The sequence below is a fragment of the Eublepharis macularius genome, chromosome 1 (genome assembly GCF_028583425.1).
Source record: "Eublepharis macularius isolate TG4126 chromosome 1, MPM_Emac_v1.0, whole genome shotgun sequence".
NCBI lineage: Eukaryota > Metazoa > Chordata > Lepidosauria > Squamata > Eublepharidae > Eublepharis > Eublepharis macularius.
In genome coordinates, this window is record NC_072790.1 from 31017355 (window position 1) to 31031480 (window position 14126).

Consider the following 14126-nt stretch of genomic DNA (forward strand, 5'->3'; position numbering starts at 1 on the left):
AAGTCCAAAATCTGTGGGCTGTTGCTTTAAAAATGTTTTCAGCCGTCCCTGCCACACTTCTAGTAGCTCCATTCCCAGTAATTTTACTTCTATATTTAAAGAAATACCCCCCCCCCCCCAATTCTTTGCTTGATAATGATGGCTTGCTTTGGCTCAGCCACATTGGAAGCAACAGAAATCATGTGGCAACCTGTGGGAACTTCCTATTTATATTCGCTGGCTCCAGTATGTCCCACTTCCAACAGGCCACATTCTTAAGACATAATTTCAAATGTGTTAAGGTCACCAAGGACGGAGGTGGCAGGAACGTGGGAAGAACTAGTGAAATAACTATTTCAAAGCTGCCACTGTTCTAGATGAGGCCAGATCTCCCCTACTACAGGAGCTGTAAACAAAGTTAAAATAAAAAGGCTAAGATAATCATCTTAGCTAAATAGAGCTAAATAGAGACTAGAGAGAGAGAGCGATCTTCTTCTGAAATCTTGCCAAGAGAAACTCCAGCAATACCTATTGAAAATAATTAGCACTGTACATCCGAAACATAGACTGATCAGCAGCATAAATTAAAAATTCAGGAACAGAATTAGGAGCACAGAATGCAATTTATCGAGCGTATGTGAATATGCAATGTATGTGCATATACATGTACGTATATGCACATATATACACACTCACATGTAGCCGTTACCAAAGAAAAGTATCGAAAGAGATAGAGAGGTGGTGAAGCAAGTAAGTATACAGGTTGTAGTAGCTGGGTGAAGAATCATTGGCTCGATAGGGTCAGGTGATGCATAGTGACGTATGATGGGTAGAAATTAGAGTGCACCCATTCCAGTGACCTCAGATGTCAGCCTAGAACAGAAGGAAAAAGAAAAAAGAGAGGAGGTGCTTAAGGTATGATCTGATGTCCGTGAGATAGCATACTTACTACAGACCCCTTTGCATCTTAAATTTAGGCCATTTCCACACGTCCTTAAAGGGTCGGTCCACTCACCGAATGCTGCTGGCTCTTCCCCTTCACCCCACATGTTTCCAATTTCAAAATGTTAGCAAGCTGTTTGGTTCTCATTTTGTCTGCGCCTTTTTGTGGACCACAGGAAAAGGTGTTCTCAGAAAAGGTGCCGAAAAAACAGAAGCCCAACAGCCTACTACCGTTTTGAAATTGGAGACATGTGGAGTGAAGGGGAAAAGCTGGCGGCATTTGGTGTGTGGGCTGTCCCTTTGGAAACAGCCTTAGCAATAATCCTAATCTGCAGTCATGCATTTTAAATTTAGCAATAATGCTAATCTGCAGGGATCAGTCATGGAAAAGTGGTCTAGTTATTTTCTAAACAAAACTTCATTGAACGGTGTGGTGGTTAATTCCAGGGCTACTCCAACTGGCTATTTTGAAAAAGGACGTGGAGGAAATTTAGTCCACTTCATAACAAATAAAGGGCTGCATTGCAGCCTATATCACACAGTACCTTTTCTAATAGGAATCCTCATAGTTTTTATGCTAGGAAGCCCCAAAACTCAAATAACAGAGAAGGAAGGTTCTTTGGTATGGAAGAGCTAGATTAGAATGACTTTGATGCAGGGCCGGTGCCTCCATTGAGGCAATCCCGGTGATCGCCTCCAGTGCTGAGGCGCTGGAAGGGGCATCGGGGCTAGGGGCGGGGGCATGCACCATGGAGCTGGCGGTGGCAGCATGCAGGCGGCTGACTGGGAGGGATGGGAAGCTGCCCGTGGGCCGCCTTGGCCACCTGCCATGCCTGGCCCGCAGCGACTGCAGCCTCCCAGCTCTCCCGCACTGCTGCTGCCGCCAACACGCACCCCCCGCCAGGAGCAGCAGCCATGGGCCAGGCACGGTAGGCGTCCAGGGTGGCATGCAGAGCAACGGAGTGGGAGGGCTGGGAGGATGCACGCATGCCTCCCCAGCCACCCGGCATGCCTGCCTGGGCCGGCAGCCTCGCAGCCCTCCTGCACCGCTGCCCCGCAGTCTGAGTGCACGCGTGCGCTTTGATGTCGACAGACACATTGTGGCTGCCAAGGTTCTCCTAATTTAAGTCCTCATCCTCTTTATCTCAGAACATCTTTAAGAGTGCTACAGACGTCCAGCTGCTGCAGAGTCTTGATCATGTGTTACATCAAAGGAAAGCAGCTACATTAGGCTAGGCTACCCAGTAGATTCAGGCCAGTAAAGACCCATAGTTTTAGAAAGTGTAGTCCAAGAGGAACTAGCTCACAACTTGGGTGGCCCCGAGATGTTCCTCTTGGAGGGCCCACTTCTTTTACTTGAAAAGCTGGTCGCAGAGATGAAGCTAGAGGAGCGTGGACAAGGCCTTCATTAGCACAGCTCACCTGGCATTGATGAGGTACTGGGCAAGGCTGATGTTTGCTGGGGTTCCTGTGATGGTAATTTGGCGTTCCGACGAACCTTCTGTGGCATTGGCAATTTTGATCTGTGCTCCAGACATCTGTCTAATTTCATTGATTTTGGTCCCTTGGCGTCCGATTATGCAACCTATTAGCTAGAAAAAAAGCATGGAGGGTTTCTTAAATCAGCCCCCCTAGAATTACAGTAAATATTCCAGAGACTGCCTGTTGCCTCAGAGTAAGGGTCCTTTTAATTTTAATACTCAGGGGAGCTTTACTCCACAACTCTCTTGCTGCCACATGTTCTCACCTTGATGTTCCCACGCAGGTAATTTCCTTACTACATTGAAAGCCTTTTGTATCTGTTTATTTTCCAAACTGTGTTGCTAAGCCTATCATGTACGTGAAATGAGCTTTAATCAAGGTGGACCGATATATGGGCTTGCCTCTTCAAATGGTTACGGGCCCTGCTCTCCACTAGGACTTTGCTAGAATACCTTGATGAGGGCTGTGAGCCTCATTGGTGGGAGAACTCTCATTTTGTCATCTCACAGGGATCACCTAAAGCTCTGCCAAGCTTGCCAGGGAAAGAGTAAGCAGATCCATGCCCTGTTCTCTACATCTTAGGAGTGAGTGATGGTAGCAGTGCGTTGGATGAGGCAAGGGAGCAGAACTGGATTGGTGGCCACAAGTAGTAAGGATTAGAAGGGTATTAATTCTTCATGCCCAATCATGCATTAGCTAGTCTTATGAAATCTACTATGATCTCGGGATCCTCAATAATACAAACACCTGTCTGCAAGGGTCATTTCGTAGAAAAAGAGCTGGAGGAACTCATTAGCATATCTCATTAGCATAACTCATTAGCATATGCCACGCCCCTTGACATCACCAGGAGTGTGTCATTGGCATAACTGATTTGCATATGCCACACCCCCTGACATCACCTATCCTGGATGTTTTGGACCCAATCCTGGCCATTCAGGACCGAAATTGGGCCCAAAATGGCAAAAAGGGACTGACAATGGCCAAAAAGGGGCCCAAAATGGTCAGGATCGGGCCGCTGCTGAGCGGGAGAGTGATCCACCACCCATCAGAGGCCCGGTCTGGGTCATTTTGGCTCCAATCCAGGCCGAAATGGGCCCAAAATGGCTGAGAGTCAGGTGGGCAGGGCCACCTGACATGTGACCTCTTTGGGGAACTGCCGGAACTGTGTTCCTGTGCATTCCCCCTTGAAATGAGTCCTGCCTGTCAGTTAACTGCAGTGAACACACCATCCTTCTGACACGTACAAGTCTTCTAAGTAAGAAGAACAAACAGAAATAGGCAAAGTCTTATGAAGAGTCAGATATTAAGGAAAATGCACTGCCAGATGTTTTGAACACAGTCCATTTCAAAATATAGGCGAATCCAAAGCACAGAAGTGTGAAATAAAGAATTGTTCTTCGTCATAAGATGTTGTTTAAGCAAAGGTGCACTAAAAGGCTCTTGTTAATAGCTGGATCACACTTTTCTCTCAGTTTTATCCTGGGATTAAAATTTGAATCAATCGGACAATCCTTTCTCCATTCTCTTACTGTTAATCTCTGGATTGTGTCACCGATTTTAATGCTAGAAAACAAGCTAATGGGAGAAAGTGAAGGAATTGTCTCTGTGGTTTACTGGACACAGAGGCAAGCAAGGACTTGGGAGATATGGGCTCAAATTCCTGCTCAGCCATAATGAAGCTCACTGGGTGATATTTTTCTCTACTTGTATCTAGACATGGGCACGAACAGCATTATGAACGAAAAAAACCCACGAACAGGCTGCTCGGCTGCTCGTGAACGGGCTGTTCGTGATGTGCCATTCCAGCCGAACAGGCGGTTGGCGCAAGCCTTGTTTGTTGTGCTTGGCTGCCATTTGGGAAGCTAGACACTCAGGTGCCTTCAATCAATTGCCTCGGCAACGGAGGGGGGGAGTGCCTGAACTCTGTCTGCACTCCCTCTGTCGCTCCGGAAACCCCAATCAAAGCCCAACTTATCTTGATGGGCAGGTCTTCCTTCCAAGCATGGAGCTGCAAATCGGTAACAATTGGTAATGTGGGAGCAGACACCAAGGGGGAGGGAGGGAGGAGGGGGTTGTTCTGTGGCCATGGGAACTCCAATCTCATCCCTGCAAACCCTGTTAGGCAGTTCTGACTGCCAACCACAGGCCTCCTGCGTTTCTCAATGAGTCCTCAGCTTATAAAAGGGCACTGCGCTCCCAGTTCTAGTTTCACTTTCAGCAAGCAGTGGAGTGGGACAGAGCTCCTAATAGCGTTTGGGAGGAGAGAGTGGGAGAGTGCGTTAGAGCTGGGCTTTTTTCTGTGTGTGATGGGTGGGATAGGGAGCTATCCCCTCTGGTTCCAGGACTGCTGCCAGGCCCTGGGGCCAAGCTCAGTGGGCACCTCAGCTGAGGGCTCACATTATTATCACTGCCTGATCTGGCCAGGTCTCTGGGAGTGTTGGGCTAAGGCTCTACCCCCTCCCTCTGGTGAACTGGAGAGGGAGGGTGGCTCCATTTATATTGAATGGGAATTTCCTGGGGGCATTGAATTTTGGAATGTATAACTCCGAGATCCATACTGCAATCTTGACCAAACTTGGTTGATGGCTGGAGGAGAGCCTGCTGCACATTCCCGGTGAATATGGGCTCTCTAAGTGCTAAGGGGTCCACCCTGGCACTGATGAACACCGAACACCAAACACGTTTGGGAACGGGACATGTTCGGGTCCGGTCAACTGTTTGTGTTCGTCTTCGGGAATGAACACTGAACAGCCTGTTTGGGTTTTTTTCCCCATTCGTGCCCATATCTACTTGTATCTTGTTAGTCCTAAAGGAAATGCATTGGTCGCCAATTCATTTCTAGCAAGGTCTTGGCTCATACCTTTATTCCATTAAATGTTCAAGGGATGTCTACTCCAGTAAGAGTCTACATGACAATTAAGATCATCATTAGAGGCACCGCTCTGTGTGTCCCCATGTCATTTCAGCAGGCAGCCACAGACAGGGCCTTTTTTGTGGTGGTGCCTCAGCTGTGGAATGTCCTTCTCTAGGGTTGTTAAGAGAAATTCCCTTCATTCTACTTGACTTTGTTTCTCTCTGAAATTCAGCAACATTTTCCTTTTCCTCTTTTTAGGAATTTGGAGTCAGTTTCTAATCAATTCCTTTTTAATCAAAGAGAAAATTGAAGAGAGTAGGGGCAGGAAGGGAGTTTCTGCAAAATGTCGGAATGCCACTCTGTAGATGCTGAGGCAGAAAGCATCTTTCCAAGCCTTCCTATCGTTCTACTAGAGCACCACCCTGGCATGCATAACACAAAACGGCAAGGGATGAAACTACAAAAGGGCACCTTGATTTGTTTTCAGCAAGGAATGAAAGAGAAATCATGCATGTAAAAGAGGGGGGAAGGTGATAAAAGGAATCAGTGGTTATATCTGGGAGTAGGATCTGGGTTCTGCTCCCCCCCCCAGTTCCCTGAGAGCTATGAGCTCACTGCACCAAGCACCCATCCAGAAAAGTCCATGTGGTGTAATGGTTAGAGTGTCAGACTAGGATCTGGCAGACCCAGATTCAAATCCCTGCTCTGCCAAGGAAGCTCGCTGAGTGACCCTGGGCTAGTCACACTTTCTCAGCCTTAACCTACCTCACAGGATTGTTGTGAGGATAAAATGGAGGAGAGAAGAATGATGACAACCGATTTGGGTCCCCATTGGGAAGAAAAGAGAGGTATAAACAAATAAAATAGCTGAAAAAGTGAATTTTGGAAGAAGAAATTTCTCACCTTATAACAACTCTACCCTCCTTGCAGTGGCTCAGTTGGTACCTAGTTTGCCAAGTTTTGAGCATCAGGTGAAGATTTCCTAAAACCTGCCCTGACGTTTGGTTAATTTATCATTCCTGAAAATCTCATGCTCCCCCCCCCTGTTCTTAATCTCTGTTCTTAATATTCCTTTTAATTAGATACTGTTTTCAAATGTGTTTGTAGCAGTAGAAAAGAGCAAGAGTCCAGTAGCTCCCGTAAGATTAATAAGTATCTGAAGAAGTGAGCTATGACCAGGGCTTTCTTTCAGCTGGAACGCGGTGGAACGGAGTTCCGGAACCTCTTGAAAATGGTCACATGGCTGGTGGCCCCGCCCCCTGATCTCCAGACAGAGGGGAGTTTAGATTGCCCTCTGCGCCATGGCGCAGAGGGCAATCTAAACTCCCCTCTGTCTGGAGATCAGGGGGGCGGGGCCACCAGCCATGTGACCATTTTCTCCGAGGGCAACCCACTGAGTTTCACCACCTCTTTTTATAGAAAAAAAGCCCTGGCTATGACTCACGAAAGCTCATACCCTACCACAAATTTTGTTAGTCTTATAAGTGCTACTGGACTCTTGCTCTTTTCTACTGCCACAGACAAACACAGCTACCCATCTTAAATATGTTTGGTATTTTGTTGCTGTCATCTTTATGTATATTATTTTGTTTTAGCTTTTCAATATTTCCTATTTTGTTGCAAGCTTCCTTGAGCATTTGAAAGGGAGTGGTAACCATTAAATACTTCAAATACACACAAAAAACAAATAGAAGACCAGAGAGGAGGAGAGTTCAGTATTCAAGGTGAGAGATCAGCAAGCATGAGGTAGAGTACTTGCTAAAAGAGCCATGGAAGAAGCACTGTGTGTACTAAGGAAAGAAATCACATAATTTAGACTGGACATAGGGAGTAACAGAGAGAGAACACTCAAAGCTAAGGCCAAGGGTTGGGTTTAAATCATTTTTTTCTGTTCAGAGGGATGCAACCAACTGGGATACACAATCAGCAGCTTTGAATTTATCCTGTAGGATCCCATGCATTTTCATATTTATCAAGTGAAAAATATCTATAACTTTGGATCATATTTATTTAAGCCCCAAGAAGCAGCCATCTTTGTTCTGGGTCAATACCTGTCTTCCATAATCAAGTGGCTGAGGGTGACCAAGCTGAAGCTGAATCCAAGCAAGACAGAAGTGATACTGATGGGAAAGGCTGATGCTTTGGAGGGTGATAACCCTGATGGTGTAAGTTTGTGTCGGGGCTTGCGGCAGCTGCCACTGGGCAGGGCACCAGTATGTCTGGCCCTGATATCAAAGGGGTGTCAGGGATGCTGCAGGATCCTGCTCTGTGGAAGGAGGGGTGGTATACCTCACCCAGACTCCCTCTCAGTCCACTCACTGGCCTGCTCAATCTGCCCCACTCATCCCCTTTGATCACTACCATCTTCTCCTCCTCCATCAATTCCCCCACTCACTCCACTCCATCACTCCTACTCAACCCACCCCCAACACTCTCCTGAGTCAGCTTTTATAGGGTTTCCTTTAGCTGCCTCCGCCCTTCCTTCCAAGCTCCTTCCCTCTCCTGATGCTGCCCAGCTGTGTCTGCTCTCAAGTGTTCCTTCTCTTTCACTAATTCCTCCTGGCCTCCCTTGCCTCTCTAGCAGGGTGGGGCTGAATGTGAATGTGTCCCAGCTGAGGCTTCCTCCAGGAGTGCTTCTTCCTCTCCCCTTCTCCTTCAGTCTCTCCTGCAGGACAGGGCTGGCAGAGCCTTTCCAGGTGAGGTGCCGCCCCAGCTGGCATCTGGGCTGCCTGTCCCTTGGTGCTGGGCGTGGCTGCCCTTCCCTGGCTGGCTTTCCCCTCTGGGTCTTCCCCTCTCACACTCGCTACTGGCTGCGTTGCCTTTCCTGGAGCCTCTGGGTCCCTTGACTCTGCTGCTGGGGTGCTGTGACTGTTCCACCCCAGACAACTGCCTGTGGAAGCAGCTGGGCGGTAGTCTCCCGGGGGGGTCTCCTGTCCTTTTCTCCAGGTAAGTCCGGGGGCTGGGTTGTGGACCCTGTGTTCCCATGTTACAGAAACAGGTCAGTGTGGTAGCAAAAAGAGACTTTTCATAGTCACATTTAGTACAGACATTGGTTCTCTTTCGGGACTCAGCCATTTTAGACACACTGCTCTATTGTATAATAACCTCATTGCTGGACTACTACAACTTACTCTATATGGGGCTGCCCTCGAAGGCAGCTTGGAAGTTGGTGCAGAATGTGGCAGTTCATTTATTATCTGGAGTAAGCAAAAATTTACATATGCCTATACTTTATTTATTTACTTATGAAAAACATTTCTGTCCTTCTTTTCTGTCTGTCAAGGATGGCCAAGACATTTAACAACTGTGTAAACAAGACAATAAAGGCAAATTAAAAAAACAAAACAAAAAAAGGGTTTTCTACATTTTGTTGGATGCAGAGCCCCTTCCTTCATGCGCCCTCTCCTCTTCCTTTTTCTCACTGGCTCTGTGCTGGAGAGTACTTCATTCGTATCTGCTATGGGCCTGAGGCAAGAGGATTGTGTAGACGATTTAAGCCCCATGCCCTGGAATGTGGAAACTACATGACCCCCCCCCCCCCGGCCCTGTTAAGAAAACTTTTCAGTCATGATACAAGAGATGCATCACAACACCAAACTGAAAAGCAGACCCCTTCCATCACTCTCCTCTGCTCCCACCTCAAAATAAGGATTGCCGTTGTTTTCTAGATCACATATGAGCCAGTGATTTCCCCCCCCCCTCCCCCAACTCTCTTACAGGCCAGTTCAAAGCACTGGTTATGACCACCTAACACAGAGGCAATAATCAGAATAGGAAAGGACCAGAGAAACGATTCCCTTCCCATCCCATAATGCCTCTAGATGGACTGTCTGAGGAAAAAGACACCGGTCGCCACCCTCCCTTGCACTGTTGAGAGGAACCACCACAAATGGATGGGGCCGTTCTCTCGAGTTACCAACAAGGCAAATTTCATTATTGCTACATTAGTGAATACTACCTCTCCTCCACAATCCCAATCTTCTCTTTAACTTACCACTAATGAGTAATCATACATCAACAAAAGGCCTTGAAATGACATGCCTGGAGTTACCAATGGGCTCCTCTAGCTCTGCCTCACCTGGATGTCATTTGAAGACTGACAAGTTCTATAAGATACTATGGAAAGAACTGAGATGCGATACTCACATCATTGGGAATGGTGAGTTCATGAGTACTGGCCGGGGGACTGGCATCCAAACCTGGGCATATGCAAGGGAAAATGGTTATAGCTTGAAGAGAAAGTACGGTGCACTGTCTGGTATTTCACCAAAATAGCAGACCTTGTGAATTTTCTCAGGCTGTACTGGGGGGAAGGAGGGAAGACATTTTGGGAAAATGGCAAGGAAAGTGCTTCCTAACACTACTAACCTAGAACTTCGGAAGAAATAATGCTTTGTACTCGCTTAACCTGTCCAGCTTAACCTGTCCACAATTATAAGTAACCTCACCTCATCTTGCCTATTTGTGTATGTGTATGGGGGGGGGCCCGTAAAACTATCCCTGGCCGGTATTGCTGTTAATGAATGCTGCTGCATATACACAGCACCCAGAACCCTTTGGCACTTTGGGAGACTAGTCCATTTATGTCATGAAGTGATGCCTTCCATCAAAATCCATTTGATGAAAGGGTGGGCTGGGTCCACAAAGGAGGGCATAAGCTAGGGTAGCCAACTCTGGGTTGGAAAATTCCTGGAGATTTGGGGGGTGGAGCCTGAGGTGGGTATGGTATAGGGAGGTGAAAGACCTCACTGAGGTATAATGCGATAAAGTCCACCCTCAAAAGCAGCCCTTTTCTCCAGGGGGGCTGACCTCTATGGCCTGGAGGGCCGAAGTAATTCTGGGAAATCCCCAGTCCTGGACTGGAGGTTGGCAACCTTAGCATCGCCATATTATGTTCTGGGTCTCCCCCATGACTTTTGTGGGGGGTGCTGCTCAAAAGAGAAAGTTGGCACCCTCTTTATTCACTGAATAGCGCACTGCCAACTGTGCGAGGGGAATGTTTCCTCATGCCAAATCCAGTGTGAGGATGGAGTAAGAGGAAGTGACTCTCTGTTGAAATGTTCCCAGAACCACCAAAGGCAGATCTTGAGAGGAAAAGGCGGAAACAGCAGGGTGGAAGGATTGCCTCCTGGGATGGCTCTGAGCAAGACACAGCCTCTCTTGTTTCAGATTTAACCAGGAAACAAATTACAACAAGCACAACCTCCACAGAAGCATGAAAGCTTTAGCCTGTGGGTAACATTCAGGTCCATAAGGCAGAGCAACCAAAGGTGGGCATGGAATGCAGAAAAATGGCAGATACCATGACTTTCAGTGTCATCCTATGCAGAATTAGATCCTTCTAAGCCCGTTGACCTCAGTAGACTTAGGGCCAAGCTAGAAGTGAAGAATTACACTTGAATGGCAAGTGAAGAGACTCACGTGTATTCCTCCCTGTTCACTTGCGCTCCACTTGCGCGCCACTCGATCAGTGGAATGCAAGTGAACAGGGAGGAATACACATGAGTCTGTTCACTTGCCATTCAAGTGCAATTCTTCACTTCTAGCTTGGCCCTTAGAAGGGTCTAATTCTGCTTTGAATGGCTCTGTCCAGCAAATTTTACAGTGCCCCATTTCTTGCGTTTTTCTGAACACTTTGGTTTTCTTCAGTCCACGGGATAGCTACAGTCCTACAATCCAATTGCTTATCCATTTGCTCCAGGAATATGTCCATGAGGCAGGGATTTCCGGGGAGAGAGAGACACACACACATGCGCACGCACACACAAGCGCACGCGCGCACGGAACCCTCATAACGATGTATATTCCCATATCAAGTAATACATGGCTGTGGTTTAACCTCTGCATTCCTCTTTTATAGCAATCATAAAATGGTCTAAACTCCCACAAAACCAGAACTCCAAGACAAAATAAGGACGTGTTTCTTAACGGAGTGAACCCTGCTCAGTCAGTCATCCTCATCATGTACATTGCGTAGCGCATTTCAAAAGATGGAAAATACTTCTGATAATCTCAGTCCTGATAACATCTAGTGCCTCCGCATCGGGAGGCCTCTCGACTGATGAAGGATGTTTGCCCATAATGATTAGCAATGGAAATGACTCACATTTAGAAATATGCAGCAAGTTTTCATGCACTTTATGCTTCTTTCTAAAGTAACATTTTTAAAAATGTAAATGTAGACTAATACATGCCTACCATCTTTTTGAATACTTCATCTAGTTTCGCTATGACATAACCAGACCTACACAGGCAATATTGATCAATAATAGGTTGGCAGATTACGTTCTATGGTGGGTCAGGGCTCCAGCTGCCGTTCAGTGGAGCAGCAGGAACAAAATGGGTGGTGGTGGTGGTGGTGGTGGTGGTGGTGGTAATTAGCATTGGCAACACCTTGACACCGCTTCTAGTTCTGAAACACAAAGTGGCAGTATGGCATTATGGATGCCAATTTTTAAAGTTTCCATCCCCATTTTTCTCAAGGGAATTGCCAGACAAGAATAATTCAAGCCCATCTGGTATGAACTAAGTTGTAACTTAACTTGCTAAATTATAAGAGGGGGAGTATATTCTAGATGGGGTTGCACTCCCCTGGAAGGAACAGGTCAGTTGTTTGGAGGTGCTCTTGGATCCAGACCTACGGCTAGATAAGCAGGGGGCAGCTTTGTTCAGGGGTGCCTTTTACCGGCTTTGATGGGTCAGCCAGCGGGGCCTTTCCTCGGCAGGAAAGATCTGGCCACTGTGGTGCACACCCTTGTTACGTCTAGATTAGATTACTGCAATGTGCCCTATGTGGGGCTGCCATGAGAAATATTTGGAAACCTTAATTGGTGCAGAATGCTGCAGCCAGGGTGTTGACTGAAGTGAGTCTTAGGAACCATATCACTCCAGTCTTAGGCATAATTCAAGGTTCCGATGTTGACCTTTAAAGCCAGATATGGTTTGGGGCCAACATACCTGAAGGACTGCCTAGTGCCTACTCCCTTATGACCCTACTTGACCACTGTCCCAGGAGAGGGACTTCTCAATTGTGGCCCCAAAACTCTGGAACTTTTCCCCCAGGGAGACTCACCTGTCCCCTTTCTGTTCTTCTGCCAAGAAGTAATTACTTTTTTGTGTCTTATGGCTTTCCCTCGGTGATCCTTTCTTCATGCTCAGTGTTTTAAATGTTATAATTGTTGTTCTTATGTCTCTGTATACTTTTAGCTCTTGCTTTAATGATGTGTTGCTGCTGCAGTTGTTGTCTTTATGGTTTTAAAATGTGATTTTATAATATATATATTTCTTAGTTGCCTTGATGGCTCTTACGACAGCAGAAAGGCAGGATATAAATTTTATTTTTTAAATGTGTGCAATTTAATATGAAAATACGGTTGACACAGTAAGCTGGAAAGATGATTATCTGCTGAGAAGCATGTTGGATTTAAGTCTAGGAGTTCTACTTCCAAGGAAAGGAGTTCAGGATTGAAGTTCAATCCTTGTTTTAATGCTTCCCTCCATCCAGTATTTGATTGAAGCTAGATTTTTAAAATATTTATTTATTGACTTATAGTCTACTTTTCTCACTGAGAGCCAAGGCAGATTATACAGTGCAAGTGGAATTCAAGTTCTCAAGGGAGGGGCATGCAAAAAGAAGAAAGGCACTGGAATGCAACTGGGAAGAAACTGGGACAGCCAGCTGATCGAGAAAAAACCTGCCTCGGCTAGCACTTGTGCTTTCCATAAAGCTGCAGAAATGGGCAGGCGAAGCATTTCATAGCCTGGAGGCCAACCTCATCTATAGGACAAACCACTACGAAATTCTAATCACAAAGGCCAACGGAAGGAATGGCAACAGCATAGAACTGGGGTAGGAATTGGGGTCTCCCCAGCCCCAGCCACACCATCACAAGGCACTTTGCATTCTGCTCCAAGAACAATTTTTCAAAGAGGGGCTCTAACTTCATTTGGAACGTAGGAAACCACTAAACAACTGGGCACTTTACAGAGGCACCCTCATTTCCTGGAGAACTGCTCTGACCCCCAGTGGTATGAAAACTTGCATAGAATGCACTGCCTTGACTGAGGCAAGATCGGAAAGGAGATGAGAGACAGAGCGGAGAGGTGAAATCCAGGTCTTAACAAAAAAAGCAGTTCTTTTGGGGTAACAGTCTATGGAATTGTAGTTGAGAAGACTGCCCAGAGATCAACACCTGCCAGATATGTCCAAAAACAAAACTGAAAAGAAAAGTCTTCTTAACCATACAATCAGGGCTTTTTTTCAGCTGGAACGCGGTAGAACGGAGTTCCGGAACCTCTTGAAAATGGTCACACGGCTGGTGGCCCTGTCCCCTGATCTCCAGACAGAGGGGAGCGGCGTGGAGGGCAATCTAAACTCCCCTCTGTCTGGAGATCAGGGGGCGGGGCCACCAGTCATGTGGCCATTTTTGACGAGGGCAACCCACTGAGTTCCACCACCTCTTTCCCCAGAAAAAAAAGCCCTGCATACAATGTTGCAAGACTCTATTAGTCATGAAAAAAATACTTCAAGACATGGAAACAAATTCAGTTCCAAGTCAGGCAATTTCATATGCAAAAACTTGTAAACAATATTTGACCATTTTAAAAATAAAACCTGAAGAAAAAAATCTTTATTTTCTAGTTCTTTCTTCATCTGCACAATCCGTTTCATTTCCAATGAAAGAGCACTTTATTTTGCCTAATAATGGCTCACCATTTTATGCTAATTATCTATTTTCTGCCAAAGGGAGGGATTGGAACCTCCCCTCATCCTCTTTTTTTTAAAAAATTCAATTTTACTTCATTTATACTTTGCTGGCATAGTTCTCCTCTCCTCCAATTCTCACAACAACCCTTTGAGGTAGGT

The 14126-nt window shown here is 46.4% G+C and overlaps 1 protein-coding gene across 9 annotated transcripts in view; it reads right to left on the reverse strand.

The window, feature by feature from the left end:
* Nucleotides 1-815: 815 nt before the first annotated feature.
* The window catches only part of PCBP3 (poly(rC) binding protein 3), a 42011-nt gene continuing 28700 nt past the window's right edge, over nt 816-14126 (reverse strand). For all 9 annotated transcript variants that reach the window (XM_054981598.1, XM_054981589.1, XM_054981573.1 and 6 more), the window contains 3 exons: nt 9407-9459; nt 2344-2513; nt 816-852 (listed from right to left, as the gene is read on the reverse strand). In XM_054981598.1, coding sequence (XP_054837573.1) covers nt 816-852; nt 2344-2513; nt 9407-9459 — 260 coding nt within the window. The remainder of the gene's footprint in view (nt 853-2343; nt 2514-9406; nt 9460-14126) is intronic.